This window comes from Camellia sinensis, chromosome 10, assembly GCF_055761805.1.
Source record: "Camellia sinensis isolate YWXY chromosome 10, ASM5576180v1, whole genome shotgun sequence".
In the NCBI taxonomy this organism is placed as follows: Eukaryota; Viridiplantae; Streptophyta; class Magnoliopsida; order Ericales; family Theaceae; genus Camellia; species Camellia sinensis.
Genome location: NC_138970.1, coordinates 173,741,104 through 173,756,103, shown reverse-complemented (window position 1 = coordinate 173,756,103; position 15,000 = coordinate 173,741,104). Strand labels below are relative to the sequence as shown.

The 15,000-nt window shown below is 30.0% G+C and overlaps 1 protein-coding gene across 1 annotated transcript; it reads left to right on the top strand.

Moving 5' to 3' along the window:
* The first annotated feature begins 5,696 nt into the window (after window positions 1-5,696).
* LOC114295759 (sufE-like protein 2, chloroplastic) lies at window positions 5,697-9,438 on the top strand. The gene is made up of 2 exons (XM_028240070.2): window positions 5,697-6,523; window positions 8,985-9,438. The coding sequence occupies exon 1, from the start codon at window positions 5,809-5,811 to the stop codon at window positions 6,496-6,498; it is 690 nt and encodes a 229-aa protein (XP_028095871.1). The 5' UTR covers window positions 5,697-5,808; the 3' UTR covers window positions 6,499-6,523; window positions 8,985-9,438.
* Window positions 9,439-15,000: the final 5,562 nt, after the last annotated feature.

Genomic DNA, 15,000 nt, shown 5'->3' with positions numbered 1-15,000 from the left:
GCGTAGTTTTTAAATGAAAACCAAACAAACAGAGTCTTAACAGCGCTTGCATTAGTGATTACCTAAGCAAATGATGTTAGCGCACACGTCAACGCGTCAGTCAATGTCAAGTCAGCGACGTCGATAACATCAGCAAATTCGTCTTCTTCTCCAAATCTCATTCAAAATTAAGGTTTTAGTTTTTTCCTCAATCATAAGTCGGAATCAAACCCATAATATACTGTTTCGAAGGTCTCGAAACAATAATTTCAAATTGGAAAATGTTATAGATCCCAAATTTTCTACCAAATAAATGACTAAATGTCTCACATGGGTGTGGGGTCTAAAAAAACAAAGTATGTAAAACCAACATCTAATCAAAGTTACAAAAATCAAATATAAATCTCTATTTTTTTCAAAATTCGACCGTCTGATTTTTTCAAAACTTTGCAGATATGACCTAAATGATATGAACTACAACATATATGAAATCTAGGACGATTAGAGATGGCATGAAAAATATCAATTTTTATGCACAAATCATATCTATACATATATTCATGCACAAATAACACAAAATACCTAACAATGGCTCTGATACCAATGTTGGAAAAAGAAGAAATATTACACAGCAGAAATAAACAGATTCAGGCGTACTTTTTATACTCAAACCGAATCTATGGATTATATAGGTGAATCACATACCTTGATTGATATTTTCTGTGAAAACCCATCTTTTAATTATTCTTTAAAGAAAATAAATAAATTAATTAATTAATTAATTTTGCCTACAGTCTATCTAAATTGTATATTAGTGTAAAAGCTAGTTTTAAATTGACTCAATTCAATCACTAACAAAGACCTTATTAAGAATAAAAATGTTGTGGATGTTTAATAACTATTGTTATAATTTATTAGTTAAAAAAAAAAAAAAAAAGGAGGAATCTGATTCGGTGGCAGTATATGCCACATGCAAGCTTGCATGTAAGCTTGGTAACTTCCATCCCATTATCATTCTTGGGTTAAGGAGAAGTGTAGTGAGGAATATAATGAGAAAGAGAAAGAGAGAGAGAGAGAGTGGGGGGGAGCTCAACATATATACACCATGAATGGCTGAGCAAAATCCCATGCAAAGAGAGGCTTGGTCTGCTCTTTCGTACAAGTGAGGGAAAATTAGAAAAAAAAAAAAAAAAAAAAATCTCAGCTAACAGTAGAAGGAGAAGAAGAGAGGAAGGTTAAAGAAGCAAAAATTTTCTACCATTTTATCAACCATTTGAATCCTACTGTTAGGTAAGAAAACCCTTTCAATCCTCTCAATTTTTTTTACATAATTGAAATTTTCAGATTGTGTACATATGATACATTGTCTAAATTGTGTTGAAGATAATCTATGTTGAATATGCCAGCATGTTGCCCGAATTTTTAGATAATTTTATACTCAGAATTTCGAGATGATTTCTTCTACAAAGTTGTTGATAATGATGTCTAGTTTATCTATAAATTTTTGGAAACAATTTTCGAGCTTTCTACGAATTTATACAAATTTTTAACTAAATCTGAAACTGTGTTGAGAATAATCTGCTTTGAATCTGCCATCATGTTACCCGAATTTTTAGATAATTTTATACTCAAAATTTAGAGATGATTTCTTCTATAAAGTTGTTGAAAATGGTGTCTAGTTTATCCAAAAAAATTTGGAAACAATTTTTGAGCTTTCTACGAATTTATACAAATTTTTAACTAAATCTGAAACTGTGTTGAGAATAATCTGCTTTGAATCTGCCATCATGTTACCCGAATTTTTAGATAATTTTATACTCAAAATTTCGAGATGATTTCTTCTACAAAGTTGTTGATAATGGTGTCTAGTTTATTCAAAAAAAATTGGAAACAATTTTTGAGCTTTCTACGAATTTATACAAATTTCTAACTAAATCTGAAACTGTGAGACAGATTTTACCATGTATTTGAAAATTTATTTGAAATTCTATACTAAGCCAAATATGATAATTTCTAACTAAAAGATGAAATTTGAGAAGTCTAGTTTCATGATAAATTTTTAGATTATGGGTTTGATCTATAAATTTAAGCATGGAATTAATGTAAGGAAATGTGACAAATCTGTGTCATAAACACCTTTGGAATTTGTTTAGAATTATTTATAAGTTATTTTTGGAAAATGCTTTCTAAAAAATAACCATAACATGTTTATTGAGTATCCTGTAGATTGATATGAATTTTAGAGTTGTATAAGTAATGTATTTATAATTTTATTTGCAAGATATATACTCTGAAAATTTTTCTGGACAGAATAAAATCACCACTTTAATATTATGCTAGTCTAATTTTGTAAATCAAAAATTTGTGCATGTGTGTATTTAGGGTTTAATTCTTGTATCTAACTTACTATTTCATACCATGGTTTAAATAAATTGTTTATTTAAATTCTGTACTTTTATTTAGTATTGTGTGACACATGCAATATTTTATGATTGAGAATTTTAATGAGTTGGTATAACATTACTTGTGATTAAAAATTTGGAATTATTTGTGATTAATATCAAAATTAACTGAAATGATTAACGACATATACAAAGTTAACAATTGACGGTTAATACCAGTTGTTCGGGGTGAGTCTTGGTTTAAAGACTGTACGGAATTAAGAGTTGACGGTTAACACCGGTTGTTCAGGGTGAGCCCTGGTTTTGAGAATTCTCACGTAAATTGTGTTGCGAAACTTTAAGATGGCACGGGACTTATTTGACCCCTTTTCGGTATTCGGTTTTGGAATAAGGGTGGATGTGTAGGTGGCACACAGGGAGGTTACTTACTCCTGGCAGACCGTTTTCTTGGAGCAGACCACGGATGCCACTACTTGGGTATGTAACTCCGGATGTGGGCATCCCTGGTAGTTACAGTTGGTAACACTTAAATATTTGACCAATGGAGGGTTTCAAATTAACCGTTGCCATGCTTAGTGGTTGGTAAGTTAAATCTCTTTGGTGAGATTTCGAGTGTCACCTAATTTATAAAAATTACTGAAATTATTCTAATGGTTGTAATTTCTGTGTATAATTATATTGTTATCTCATGTTTAGAATATTATTTTTCTCTTAAAAAGAATGGTAGGTTGATTACGTTTTCTTACTGTGTTGCAAAACTCATGGCATATATTTTGTTGCCCTGGCGTTTCATGCCAAATTATGTTGAAGCAGGGACTGAGGCTGAAATTGGAGCTGCTGCCAATATCGAACCTTGGCTGACTTAGAGTCAAGATTTTATCGAAATAAAATCCTGTTATCCCTTGTATTAGGATTTAACTATGTTGTGACGTTGGGTGTGAATTTGTAGTTTTATTTTGTTGTTGGACTTTGACTATGTAAGAACTTAAAAGTTCCTAATTAGTAGTTAAAACTTTATCTAGCAAGTTATCGTTATTTAAATCTTATGACGTTTCAAAAAAAAAATTTGGGGCGTCACATTTTCGAACAATTCCTAGCAGTGGAATAGAACTACTATTCACAGTATAAAGACTATTCTTTGTTTCCATAGAGAGAAAGAATAGAGAGTCTAGGGGAGAGAGAGAGATATTGATTACCCATACAGTTAAATTCTTACTCTCCCAAATATAATATGTATATTATGTGAGAGAGTTATAACCTCAAACAACTCTGTATCCTCAAGAGATGAGATAGTGGGTTAATCATACTTCTCCCCAAGATAATTTAATCCAAGTCCACTTTGACTAGGTCTTTCCATGGGCGACCCAATCGGGTATGGGTTCTAAACTTGACCCAATTTTCAACACAAACTTAATTCATTGGTTCATTGAATTTGAAAATTTAGAACTCAGCTTGATAACTAATCTAATTCTGACTTGGCTCTATTTGTTAATAGTAATCAAATTTAAATTCGGCTGAAATTCAACAATAAACTTTTTTTTACTTATTATTTGCATTATTTAAATATAAAAATAAATGATAAATGAGCCGAGTGTCAAAAATCTAACTCGATTAACTTATTTATTTATTTAAAAAATTAAGCCGAACGCGCGAATAGCTCAATTTATTTGCTCTATCTCAAACTACCTATACTATTATTATTCGACAAGTCATTAACTTGATAATCTTAGGATAAAAAATCTGAAGTCTCTTGAAACTTTAATCTCAAAGTATCTTTACAATTCGATATTTAATTAATGTGGTCATGTGATGAATAGAGATCTTAAGATATCTTTTCTATCTCTGGTCTCAAAGTATCTTTATGATTTCATAGGTCATTAACTTGATCGTATGATGAAGAGAGACTTTAGGATAGAAAATGTGAGATATCTTCTACCTCCAATCTTTAAGTATCTCTACCATTTTATAAATCATTAACTTGATGATGTGATGAAGAAATCTAAGATCTCTTCTATCTCCCCTCTCAAAGTTTTTCTTACCATTCAATGGATCATTAACTTCATTGGGGGTGTTTGGTGGGGCTTTTTTGAATCAACTTATGGCTTCTGGCTTTTAAAAAGTTATTTTGGACTGTTTGGTTAAACTTATTTCAAACAGCTTCTGATTTTAACAACTTATTTTAAGTCAAAAAAGCTGATTCTGAGAAGCTGCTCACCCCTCGCTTCTGATTATCAGTTTCTGCTGTGGACATGTTAATTTATGGTTATACTCTTAAATTTTTTTATTTTTTATTTTTTTTAAAAATAGAAAAAGACCCAAATGGACTATAAAATATTATTATTTTTTTATGAGAAATGTAGACAAAAAGTGAATAATAAAAAATAAAAATTAATTGAAAAAGCTACTTCACAGCTTATTTAACAAACACTACTCAGCAACTTAAATCTATAATCCAACAGTTATACCAAACAAATTAATAGCTTCTGATTAAAGTCATAATCTATAATCTGTTAAGCTATAATCTATAATTTGTTTTAACAGCTACACCAAACAGCACCATTGTGTGGTGAATCTACCTTAGATAGGAAAATTTGTGATCTTCTCTATCTTTAGCTTCAAAATATCTCTACCATTCCGTAAGTCATTAACTTAAATCTTATAGTGAAAAGAGATCTAAATATATATATATATATATGCGATTTCCTCTATCTCTAATCTCAAAGCATCTACACCAAATCATTAACTTCACGCATGCTGAATTTTTCTTTGAACAAAAAATTTGAAATCTTTCTCTTGTTTCAATGAGTTATTAACTTAACCGTGTGGTGATTGTGATGGTTATTTTAAGTGGTTGGTGGGTAAGCTCCTTCACATCATTACTCATGATTCAATTCTTTAAGCCAGATTGCGAGAAAATAATTTCTTGTGAATTCTCTATAGCAGTATGTGATCGGAATTCTCTAGTTTCAGTCTTTGACGAGACTAGATATTAAGGTATGCGCAAATTGATTCGGACACCACTGACCGCTAAAAAAAAAAAGCATACCATACTTTTCACATGCATCGACAGTTTATATAACGGTGGTGCTATATGCACTAAGTGTACTAACACTAGTTATAATATTATTATTGACCCCACTTATTATACAAATTACAAATATTAAAGACCTGTTAAATTATACCACAACATTAGATATAATATTAACCCCACTTATTATACAACTTATGAATATAAAAAACCTCTTAAATTATATATCAATTAATACACTAATTGATGCATATTCTATTATTCTTTATATAGCCAGAGAGGTAGAGGATAGATGGTGCGAAGTTTGAGGCACTTCTTAACTAACTTTAACAACGGTCACTAAACATTTTTTCCTCCTCTTTTCTTTCCCACTTTCCTTCATTTGCTCTCTGTCCAAACATGCACTCTGCAACCTCAAAAACGCCACCTTTCTTCATGACAATCCCCTCAAAACTCACCAACCCTAAACCTAGACACATTCAATTCAAACCCACAAAACAAAATCACAGAAAATCCTCATTCAAGCCTCTAAAATACATCCAAAACTCCAACTCCAATCTCGAATCATTGTCTTCTTCATTGATTCCAACTTCCCAAAACCCTAATTCCCTCCTCTTCTGCCCCTCATTGACAGTCAAAAAGCTTCAATCTCTGGCATCAGAGTTCAAAGCTCTGCCTGAGCCGATCGATCGCGTGAAGCGGCTCTTAATCTACGCTTCTCATATTCCTCCATTTGACGAGTCAGATCGATTGGAATCGAATCGGGTCATGGGTTGTACGACCCAGGTGTGGTTGGAAGTGAAGATGGATTCGAAGGGGCTAATGAGATTCAGAGCCGACAGCGATTCGGAGATCACGAAGGGGTTCTGTTCGTGCTTGATTTGGGTGCTGGACACGGCGGCGCCGGAGGAGGTGGTGGCGGTGAAGGCGGAGGATTTGGAGGATTTGAATGTTGGGTTGTCGGGTCGGACCCATTCTAGGGTGAATACTTGGCATAATGTGTTGATGAGTATGCAGAAGAGGACTAGAGATTTGGTTGAGGAGAGAGAAAGAGAGAGGTGTCTGGAACCTTTTTCAATCTTTGGTTGAAAATGGAAGTTATGCCTCAGCACAGGTTTGCAGCAACAAATGGTCTCTCTGTTTTTTTTACATTCTGGGTTAATTTCACTTTCATATACTGTCAAGTCTATTAACGAAACAGAAAACCAAACAAATTTTGGGAAAAATTCTCTACAAATAAGTTTTTAAAAGTAATCCAACCAAACAAATTTTTCTAAAAAAAATTTTCAAAACTTGTTTGGTTTACAAATTTTCCAATTAAATCTCTTTCTCATACACATTAAATCAATCACTTTTTTCAAAACTCTGCTCAAAATAATTTTTTAAAACATCTTTTAAAAAAAAATCAAATCAAACAAATTTTCGTACTTTTTATCTCAAAACATATTTCTCAAATACAAACCAAAAAAGGCATATGACATCAACAAAAAGAACACTTGAAATACCAGTCACTTTTGGAGTGTCTTGGAAAGTTAGTGAAAAGTTGACTTTTGATATTTTATTAAGTTTTTTAACCTTTTTTTTTTTTGTTTTTTTTAAAAAGCTGATAAAAAGTTAATTTTTTAATTTTTAGATTTTTTTAATTTTTTTGGTAATTTTTTTGACAAAAAGTTAAGTTGTTTTGGATTAAAAAAAACTGACTTTTTTTGATTAAAAAAATTAAAAAATCAAAAAGTTAACTTTTTTTGGTGTGTTCCCAAAAGATCCCGAAGTTTGATTGTGGTTTTTAGAAAATAATTTTTATAAAATTTTATTTTTTTATTCTTTGTATTTTAATATTTTTAATAATTTTTTTAATATTTTAAATATTTTTTTTAATTTTTAGACATATTTAACATAAATACACTTAAAAAATATAATATTTGTGAAAAAAATCTTTAAAAATACACAAAATATCAAAACATACAAAAAAAATATGAAAATAAAAAAATACAAAAATTTAGTACATTTTTCGTATTTTGTGTATTTATTAATTTTTTAAAATATTTTTTCATAAATATTTTACTATTTAAATACATCTAAATAAGGTCCATCTAAAAAAGTAAAAAAAAAAATTGCTTAAAATTTAAAAAATATTCACTAAAAATAAAAAATATAAAAAATATAAAAACTCAATTTTCAAAAAACTAAATTCAAAAAACTAAAATCAAATAAATTGAATAATTTTATCCTGCATGATTTTTTTACATCCATTTTTTTTTATTCCCTTTTGGATAAATTACACTTACCAGGTTTTTGACAAACTTTTTATAGTTTTAATAATTACACTAACTTCTCTTACTTTTAAAATTATTACGATCATTCCCTCACTATTGTTAGACTATTATTCACTGATGTCATGCTAATGGCATACAAAAATAGATGGAGAATGAAAGATGGAGGCTGAGGGAGATCTGGTAGGTTTGGGAAGGGGAAAATAGATAGGGGTTGAGGGAGATTAGGTAAGTTTTATTAATCTCGTGTGTATTGGTGGATCAATCTATTTTATTCTTCTATATCTGGTTTTGGTTTTTTCATTCTTATTTCCTTTTGTTTTAGTGATAAAAATTGTCCCTTTTTGGAAATGGTGATGGGATGATGAGAGCGGTGGAGGGAGATATAGATGGGAGGAGCTTGGTGGAGGTGGCTGTGGTGGGAGAAAACTCTCTGTGAATTGTTTTCACTGAATGAAAATTAGAATGCCAAGTAGGGATATTATTAGTATTGAACCATTGCACTAAACAGTGTTAACTGACGGGGTGTCAGTGTGTGATTTCAAAGAATAGAGGGGGTGCAGTGTTATTTCAGAGTTTTAGAAGGGGTGCTAGTGTATTTACCCTTGTTTAAATTATTCAAATTTTGAAATGTTTTCTTCGCACATCAGGTAATGGTTATTGATTTGGACACATTAGCTGAAATTATAAACTTGAAGACTAAAATAGATGAAGTTAATAATTTAAGAATAAAATAGAAAATTGATGATACCGAATGTTTAGTTGATGATCAGAAGAGTAGGAGTCTTAATTTTGTTATGAATGGTTTTGGTGTAATTTACTCCTACTTATGATATGGGATCTGAAAAAGATTGTAATTTTAGTTTAATAGAGGTTGTGTTTGATGAGTATCCAACCTGCTTGGCGATTTTGGGCCCATTTTACCAACCAAATTATATATGAAATCATTGTCTGGGTGATTTTTTTTAAAAAAAGCCAGTCCCACCTTGTTTTTTTAATGTTGTGTTTCTATCTAAGAAGGGATTTGTGAAAAGAAAAAAAAGAAAGTTGCAAATTTTATATTTTATTTTTTTTACTTCATTCATTTTTCCTTTCCCTTTCTTTTCTTTGCATAAATCTCCTTACAAATTCAAGATTCAAACACAACCTAAATGAAGTAAGAGGCTTAAAGTGATTCATATGAGAGATTGCAAGAGAAGATCAACTTATGCCTACCTATTTCTTGCTTTCTTTTAATCCATTTCTTAGAGTGCACATATTATTGGACACTTATTTGGACATTTTTATCCTTGTGTATTGTAGGAAAGACTTTGCAGTCCTGGAGTAGCACAGTTTTCTTGACTGGAATCATATCGTATCGGAAGATACCTACATCATGGATGATCTTGGGTTCCACCATCCCTTGTGAAAGGGCTTAAAAGTTGCTTTCAGAGTTTTATGGTTGGTTGAGTTTTGTAATAGCAAAAAAACCAACCTGAAATCTTGTAAAATGTCGACAGAATATAGGAGAAGAATATGGTTGAAGATACTTCCCACAAGTAAAGCTCTGAAAATCTTCCTATTGGTATTTCATAGTGAATCAACATTTTTATTATGTGTTCGAAAAAGATATACTGATCACAATATACGCATACGTAAAACAGAATGCTCAACACATTATACTGGCAGATGATATAAAAAGTATCCTGCCCAAATAGCTTGTGTATTTTGGAGTGATTCTTTTGGTGCACTATCTTTAAATTTCCATTTTACACTTGTATTCTGTCATCTTCCTTGGCCTTCCTTGCTTATGAATTTTCCAGCATAAGCATGTAACAACTAACAAGTTCCCTTGTGAAAGACAGTCATTGGTTGAACTGAGAAAGTTCTTGCATAGTTTTTTATTCTGCATATTGAGGCAAGTTTTGATCAATCTACTATCCTCATTTCTATGAATTTCCTGAGAATATCATAATTGTCAGCTTAATCTTTCTATTGCTGGTAAGAACCTTCTCTCCTGCTGACTAGGGCTGCAAACAAGTCGAGTCGAGCCGAACTTTAGTATGTTTAGACTTGTTTGTTAAGATTTTAACGAGCTCGAGTTGAATAAAAATTTAACGAACCGAGCTCGAGCCGAGTTGGCTTAAGTTCGACTCGAGCTCGAGCCTGCTCACGAGCCTTAACGAGCTAAAAAATTTATAAATTCATATGCATGTGAGACTAAAGTTACAATTAAAACTTTGATTATACAATTATATATACAATATATATAAACATACTAAAAAAAGTCCATATTTTACTAAAATAATAATATCTACTACTACTATTATATAAATGTACTATCTATAGTTAACTATTATTTACATTTATATTTTTTAAATATATAAACAGCATATTTCTCTTATTTTTTATACATATTTTTATATTATTTAATAAATAAATAATAAATATTAAACGAGTCAACTAACGAGCCGAGTTTTAGAATGTTTTGGCTTATTTATTAAAAATTTAACGAGCTCGAGCTCGAATGCAAAAAAAAATTAACGAACCAAGTTCGAGCAAGCTCTTACCGAGCCAAACTCGAGCTCGAGCTCAAGCCTGTTCACAAATGACTCTATTCATTTGCAGCCCTACTCTTGACTAGTTGATGTGTGAAGAACTGTCAATGTGCAGTCCTTGACCAAGCTGGCTTTAGAAAAGAAATTGGGGCAATTGCAATTGAATGATATAGACTCAAAATAATTGCAAAAAAGTAGACTACGAGATTTAGTTGCACAATCGAATGCAAGAATTACTTGTACTTCCATGACATTGCAATTCCCCCAAGGAAATTTGATCTCCTCTTATCCTGCCCAAATTTAAAGTTGCATTTTCAAAATATGACTTCACAAAACACTATAAATTTGAGAAATAAGTTCCAAACTACTTGAGTTTTGAGATTTTTTTTGTTTGTTTTGAAATGACATGAGCTTTAGGCCAAGTTTGGCAATATCAAAATAATCCGTCTTTTTATCTTTTTTTCATCACATCACCTCTCTACTTTTCTGTATATCTTTTCGTAAAAAAATAAAAAGTGCACTTATTTAGGTTATCCCAAACAACCCCTTAGTAAAGAAACTCTTCTTTTCAGTCTAATGCGAAAAAGATTAAGTGTGTTTAGTTTGAGTTTTCTGAATTAAATTTTTTAAAAATTGAGTTTTTTGGTTTTTGTATTCTTTTGTTTTTAGTGAATATTTTTTAAATTTTAAACATTTTTTTTACTTTTTTAGATGCATCTTAGTTAGATGTATCTAAAAAGTAAAAAATTTGTGAAAAAATATTTTAAAAAATTAATAAATACATAAAAATACAAAAAATATATTCTTGTATTTTTTTGTATTTTTGGTATTCAGTGAATTTTTAAAAGATTTTTTTTTTACATTTTTTTTACTTTTTAAGTGTACTTATGTTAGGTGTGTCTAAAAAGTAAAAAAATTATTTAAAATATTAAAAAAATTCAATAAAAATAAAAAAAATTACGAAAAATAAGAATGTAAAATTTTCTAAAAAGTATTTTTTAGGAAATGAAAACAAACAAGTTGATTGTTTTCGAGGTAGTGGAAATGTGTTTACAGCCCAAAACCAGAACAAATATATATACAGTTGATCAGATCTTTATGTGTCTAAGCTGAAGTGAAGGGCCATTTGCTGCAAAGAAAAATGAGGAGAAAAAGGGAACCTGAAATGTAAAGCATGTTATCAAAATAGATGCTTGAACTGTTCTTCAATACCCAAATGGGATATTCATATCCTCTTTCCAGGATTTGCTATTTGGGTAACAGCATATATAGTTGGTAGAATAAATTTTTTAGGTCTGGGTGAATCGTACTTAATGTTTAGAGTGTGGGTTTAAATCTTTACCAATCTACAATTTATCGCTACATGGTTAAATGAAAGGCTTAGAACATCTCCAAGGGGCTTGTAAAAAAATCTTGTTAGTTATGATAACTAGTTTTATGTTATTTCAAGCTTGCTAGTATGATAGTTTAATAAGATTTTTATAGGCCAGCTACATTTGAAGAATATCGGGAGACTCTTTAAATTAGTTTGTGTGGATAAATATGTAAAATAAAGAGTAGCGTTGGTTAAGTAAAATAAAGAACATACCATTTTAATACTTTAGGTAGTGAAAAATAAAAATCTCTACAAGTTAAATGACTCTACTGTGTAACACTACCTTATGGGGGCTACCTCAAAAGTAGCCAATGCTAGGAATCATAATATTTATCCAAAAAAATAATACGAAAAAAAAAATAAACGGTTGAGATGCAGTTCAAAAATAGGTTTTATTATATAAAATTAAATTTATATTATTTATTAATGTTTTAGAAAATTGGTAAAAAATTGACTTTTTAACTTTTTGTATTAAAAAGTTAATTTTTTGAGACTTTTGTGTAAAAAAAAGGTTAAAAAGCTAATTTTTTAAAGAAGTTCCATTCTAATATACTTTTGAACTGTTTTTGTGGTTCCATAACTTTTCCGATAATGAATAATCCCTCTTTAAAATTGATATTTATCATGTAACTCTTTAGTTATGAACTGTGTCTAGGTTCCGTATAGTTATTATGGGTATGTTTGGTTTGTATTTGGAAGATGAGTTTTAGAAAAAAAATTTAAAAAAATTGTTTGGTTTGAGTTTTTTTCAAAACATTTTCAAAATCACTTTCTCTCTCTTACACATCAATTAATCACTTTTTCTCTCTCCTCTCTCATTCGCAATCACTTTTTCTCTCACACACATCTACTCAAATTGTCCCAAAATATTAAATCATCCCAAACTCCCAAAAAAACAGCTCTCCCAAAATATACAACCAAACAAACCAAAAAAATTTATAAACTCTCTCTCCAAAATTTTTTTCAAAAACAACTCTCCCAAAAACAAACCAAACAAGCCTTATAAATTCATCAATAAAAATGTTTACAATATTAAGATATCATACCCATTTCACTTTTATAAAAATAAAATCAAAAACATTAACTGGCATCTTGTGGCAATATAAGAACAACACTAGATAGTGGAGGAGATGTCATAATTCAAATTTCATTTATAAAAAATTAAAAAAACAATATCTTCAATCAGGCCACTATTTACAGTCAACTTAGGGGAGTTTGGAATAATCTAAAATAAGTATATTTTTTTATTTTTTAAGAAAAAACATGAAATATGCTATTACATTACTTTAAATTCAACTCAAAAAAAAAAATTAAAAATATACTTATTTAAATTACTCCAAACACAGTCAACTTAGGGGAGTTTGGGATAATCTAAAATAAGTATATTTTTTTATTTTTTAAGAAAAAACATGAAATATGTTATTACATCACTTTAAATTCAATTCAAATAAAAAAAAATTAAAAATATACTTATTTAAATTATTCCAAACACTCGTAAATTGACTGCAAATAGTGGCCTGAGTGAAGATATTGACTCCAATTTTTTAATTTTTTTTTTATAAATGGCATGCTAATGTCCAAATTATAGGACAAACTGCAAACCTTGTTCATTAAGTTTCTAGGAGTCAGTGGGATGGGATGTGACCAGAAAAAAAAAAAAAAAAAAACAAAAACAAAAACAAAAAAAAGATAGAAAAGAAAGTAGGATCATTAGAAATACTGATGTATGTCAAAAGGTACATACCACGTTGAAACCGTTAAAGTTATAATTATAATTTTTAAATTTTGTTTATTTGGTGATGTTGTGTGTTAGTATAGATTTGGCAAGTAATCCATAAATTCAAGTGAAAAATAACACAAAAGTAGATTTTTCGCGCACGTAGTGAAAATTTTCAACTTGTCACCTCACCACACATGCGGCTAGACTTCACTGCACATGTTGTTCTTCACCGCTCGAGCGGAAATTGTGGGCGCACAAGCGGCCCACCTAGGGACACGTTTTGAGCTAGTTGTGCTGAGAATAAAAAGAAAAAAAATAGGCTGCTCGGGGGTTTCGAAATATTTCAAAAGTTCATTCTTCTAAAGGGAAGGATTCCAAGCTCCAGGAAAATCTTCCATGGTGGTGCTCTCTTCTTCTACCTCTTCTCATTCCTCCATGAGTGGTTAGTTCTTCTATTTTTAGGATTTTGATGAAACCTTAGCCAAGTAAATAGAGTTTTCTTTTTGGTTTTGATTATGTAATGGTTTAAAAAGTTGTATGGTATTCAAGTAGTTTTTAAATATATTTTCCATTATTTCTTTCAAGTATTTTACTTTCTTTAATTGTTGAATATTCTCCATGCAATGGTTTTCTTTGCTTTTATATTTAAGGTATGAGATTAGCCATACTATAAGGGACAAGTCGTATTGCTACCCTAGTTTAGAGCGAACCACTCATGCTACTTGAGATGGTTCGTGCCTATACATTGAACGTGATAATTCTCTTGATCAATATTTCGGACTTGTAGTTGCGAAGTATTATTTGGTTCGAATCGTAACATAATTGATTTTCAAATTGAGACCTTATTTATGTAACTAGTAGTGAATTAATTACCTTAGGTTTTTCTTAAAATCAACTTCATCTTTGCTTTTAATTGCTACTTTAATCTCTTTGTTTATTTTAATTATTATTAGTTTATGAACAATCATCTCTTTGATCAAAATTAATTTAGAAATTTTAACAATTAAATTGGTTTAATTCACATCTGTCCGTGTGGATCGATACTTGAACTTATTATTATTGTAAGAATTTTGGTACAGTTTAGCGTTCAAAATGAACCATCAAATACATAACATAAGATTCATTGAACTAGAGCTAAAAATAAATAAATAAATAACCTTTTTGCAGCACATAAAAATTACTTGTTATTCTCATATTATTGTTTTACACAAATTGTACGTGCACAAAAAAATTCACAAAGTGAATCACAAAATATCCACAATAGTGTGAATTACTTTTAAGGTGTGGATCTCATAATAAAACTCACCCCTTGTGAATGTTCCTTTTGATATAGCTTCGCGAAAGTATCTTTTTTTTATTTTATTTATATATTTATTTATTTTTTAATATATTCTAAAATTTATTTTTAATATCCAAAGTTACGCATTACATGACCCATTCAATACAAGTTTTTTGCCACACACACCTCAAAAGAGAAAATAAATGAATAAAAATAACAAAGCAAGAAGGAAAAAATTAGGGGGGGAGGGGGGCGGGGGGATGATTGCAGATGTTTAGAAAAATATTTTCTAATTAATGGTAAACATTACAAAAATTTAAAAGAAAAATTATAAGTTTTATCATGAATTTGTAAATAGTTTTTGAAGATACCTCTAAGATGTAAATCCCCCCCCCCCCTCAAAAAAA

Excerpts from the sequence above, each read along its gene's own strand:
- LOC114295759 (XM_028240070.2), top strand. The coding sequence starts at position 5,809 with ATGCACTCTGCAACCTCAAAAACGCCACCTTTCTTCATGACAATCCCC.